The 4,083-nt window shown below is 41.0% G+C and overlaps 1 protein-coding gene across 1 annotated transcript; it reads left to right on the forward strand.

Moving 5' to 3' along the window:
- Positions 1-1,084: 1,084 nt before the first annotated feature.
- On the forward strand, positions 1,085-2,376 carry LOC126591142 (E3 ubiquitin-protein ligase RDUF2-like). The gene has a single exon (XM_050256719.1). The coding sequence runs from the start codon at positions 1,164-1,166 to the stop codon at positions 2,262-2,264; it is 1,101 nt and encodes a 366-aa protein (XP_050112676.1). The 5' UTR covers positions 1,085-1,163; the 3' UTR covers positions 2,265-2,376.
- Positions 2,377-4,083: the final 1,707 nt, after the last annotated feature.

Here is a 4,083-nt window from a genome sequence, read left to right on the forward strand (position 1 = left end):
AGGCACGCCACAATTCAACCCACCTCATCTAGCCATGAAGAACCTATAGACTAAATGGAGGATCTGGAGAAGAATCAATCTCCAGTGATCCAAATGCGCATAATAGAGGAAAAACGTAGACGTAATAGTGATTATTACGAGTCGTCATTAGATAAAGTTGGCAAATGGACAAATTGCACTGAAGTCCTTCAAATTAGATATAGAAAAAAAGTTAGAGAAAACGAAAACATTTAGAAAAGGTGGACTTGAGGAAGGATTTGAGGGATGAGCCAAACATAAGTGATTGGGTATTGAAAATTGAGCATAGCTAAAGACTACGTCACCATAAGTTACTTATTATTTACTATTACGAAACCTAGAAACGATGAAAGGGAGGAGGGAGGACGTTCCTCCTTCCCTCTCCCTATGGAGGGCTTTGTTCTTTTCTCTAGGGGTTGTTACTTGCACGGGGTCTCAAGTTCAGTTCTCCAATATTTATCGCTTGTTATCTGTTATTTCCACTAAAAAATAATCATTGTGGACAATATTTTTGCCATTTATTTCCAATAATAACTTTGAAAAAATGTAGAATAAAAGTACAACAAATACGTCGAAATAACTATTTAGGAATGCTAATAAAACCCTTCTTGTTGCAGCCTATTTTATTGATAGATGAGAGGTGCGGCGAAAAGAGAAGAGAGAGTTGAGGAATTTGTGTGATGTGTATTTCCCAACACTTGTGCAAGGAATATAATCGTAAAGAAATAAGATCTTCCAGTATCCTAATATAATTTACTAATAATTTACACAAGCACATAAAAATACCATTTACTAATAATTTGCTAGAATTTATGCCACAACATTTTTAAAAATTTAGGTAACTCATATGCTTTTCTTACCAATATGGAAAAATCATTCTTGTCTTAAATTAAAAAAAAAAAATCCCCCAAAAAGTTTACGGACATTTACTCTTAATTATTGACTTAATCCCAAATTATGTGTTTTATTGACTTAATCATTGACGTGACACCACGCGCCACGCTACGAACCCTATTTCGTCCTTTTCCCCCTTCCACGCGTGCCTCAATAAAATGCTCTTCTTCTTCCCCCTCCACTCCTCATTTCACATTCGCCCTCTCTCTAGAACTCCTTCTCTCTATTCCCTTTCAGATCTCTAAACCTCCATGGCCATGCCATCGCCGCCGCCGACGGCGTCGTATTGGTGCTACAGATGCACTCGCTTCGTCCGAGTGTTTGCCCTGGACTCCGCCCTCTCGTGCCCCCACTGCGAAACCGGCTTCCTCGAGGAGATCGAGACGATGCCCCAGCCGCTGCCGCAGCCGAACTATCTCCGCCGTAGATTCCCGTCATCTCACCGCCACGATGATGAACCGGGTCAAACCCCGACTCCTGCATCTCGCCGGGTCCGACGAGCATCCGGCGACCGGTCGTCACCTTTTAACCCGGTCATCGTTCTACGTGGCACTGAAGCCAATACCGATTCCAACTCATTCGAACTCTACTACGACGACGCTACCGGGTCGGGGCTCCGTCCCCTCCCGCCCACCATGTCCGAGTTTTTAATGGGCTCGGGATTCGACCGTTTACTCGACCAGCTTTCCCAGATCGAAATCACCGGTTTGGGCCGACCCGAAAACCCGCCCGCATCTAAGTCCGCCGTGGAATCTATGCCCGTTATTCTAATCGCCGAAACTCACGTCGTTTCGGATTCACACTGCGCCGTCTGCAAAGAAGCATTCGAACTCGGGTCGGAGGCCCGGGAAATGCCGTGCAAGCACATATACCACCCGGATTGCATCCTTCCCTGGCTCTCGATGCGAAACTCCTGCCCGGTTTGCCGACACGAGCTACCCGCTGACCAAAACAACCGTAATTCGGATCCGGGTCTCGAGGAAGAGGCCATGGGGTTGACAATCTGGAGATTACCCGGCGGCGGTTTCGCCGTGGGGAGGTTCTCCGGCGGCAGAAGACCCGGCGAGAGGGAATTACCGGTTGTGTACACGGAAATGGACGGCGGGTTCAATGGAAACGGGGCTCCGAGAAGGGTACTATGGGCATCGAGGAGTAGAGGGAGCGAAAGGGTTGGGATTCGGAGGGCTTTTCGTAATATAGCTTCGTTCTGGGGGCGATTACGTACCAATTCATCGTCTTCGAGGTCCGGTTCGGATTCTGAACCCGGGTCGGGTTTGACTAGAAGTCAGTCAAGTTCGGTGTTTGGGCGGTTCGTAAACCGGCGTGGCAGGGCGTGGGCGTTGGATGAGTAGGAAGACCACAGTTTTGGCCTTTTCTTTTCTTTTCTTTCTTTTTGTTTATTAATTTATTGAAATATTCATCACTGTAAATACTTTTATTATTATAGCATTGAGTTTCGAAGAATTTTCAAGTTTGCCGGTTTGGCCAAAATCGGCTCAATTTGTAACAAAACATCTTGATTTTGCATGTCATGAAGAATTAGCTACAAAGCGTTTATAGAATTTGAAATTTGAAATCTTAGGTATTGTAAGCATGTGTAATTATGTCGTCTGAACACATATGACATACGTATTCTACTCGAGCAGAACTTTGCTCTTTTAACGATTCATACGGTTCTCATTTGTCGTAGTGTTTGTCTGGTGTAATGTTCGTATAGTGTTCTTATGCCGTAACATTAATCGTTTCTATGCTGCGGTTGATTGTATTTCTCTAAGTGTAGACATGTAGTTTGATATGTGATCAACAAGTTGTCAAATTGTTGATATTTTTAGTACTACCAACTTATTAGTTGTCAATAAAATAATTGGTTATACTATATGTTAGTAGACTCCTAGTACCTAGTGAATGTGGATTAGTTGCGGGGTCAACGCCGCATTAAACTTCAAATCTGAACAATTTATTTTTTAAGTTGCACCTCATAGATAATCTTTGCAAAATAATGGTCAAATCGAAAATATTTGAGATATCTAATTGAGTTCAAAGAAACTGATGAAAACTCTGTTCCAAGAAACATTGAAATTTCATCATGACAATTAAATGAGCAAATAGTTTCAGATTGAATTGAATTTTGTAGGAATGATCTACGAATCAAAATTTACAAAATAAACCGTTCAAATTATTAAAATTTGATGCATGATGAACTCGATAACCAATCCCCGTTTTAGTAGACTCCTAGTACCAATTGAATGGGATGATCCAAAAATTTGAGAGATTTTTCAGTGTGATCGTCACATGAGATGGTACATCATGTGTTTATATAGAAATAGTGGGTCATATGTGTTAAAATGTTAATAACTTAAAAATTAAAGTTTTCCACCACTTGTATAAAAACATTTGATGTACCATCCGTATTCCCGTCAAAATTTAAAATTTCTCCAAAATTTGGCCTTTGTGGCTGGAAAGCACCAAACTATGGAACTGTTGGTGGTGGTAGTGTGCAGTCTGCAAATATATATATTTTTTTGTGTGAAATATGCCACTTGTAATAAAGCTGTGCTGGCTCAAATAATTGAGCTATCTACAGCGCCATATCTCGTGAGTTGTGCCCTCATTTTTTGAGTGAAACATTCATTCATTTTTCTTCACCATTTCCTGTGGCCTACCTTAGCTGGCTGATTGGTACCACTAACAACGTGCCCCACTCACTTGTAGGAGAGCTCTTGCATTATCAAATGGGATAATTTCTTCTTCTATTCAAACTTTCGTGACTCGTCACCTCATAATTAGATAAAATTCTTGTTATATTGTATATGGTTGCTCTTTCATTGTATCGTTTCACATGCGTATCACATGTTAATTATGTGATTAGTATATTGAACGAGAGTTCTGGACGATGTTTGGGGTCCTTGGCTGAATTTTCGACTAGAACTCAAATTTTGGACATAAATCTTAAAAATAAGAGATCTTTTGATCGAAGCTCATATATGGGTCGATCAAAGCTCAGAGCTCCGTCCCACACCTTAGCTAGCCTCATTCAATACTTAAAGTCTAGTTTGGTACTATCCAAACAGCCTACCAAACGAGGAACGTTTATATATATGTATACATATACATGTCCTTTATTCAAAGAGATTTCCATTTTTTTTTTGTGAAAATGAGAATTAGTTGTGG

Source organism: Malus sylvestris, chromosome 11, assembly GCF_916048215.2.
Source record: "Malus sylvestris chromosome 11, drMalSylv7.2, whole genome shotgun sequence".
NCBI lineage: Eukaryota > Viridiplantae > Streptophyta > Magnoliopsida > Rosales > Rosaceae > Malus > Malus sylvestris.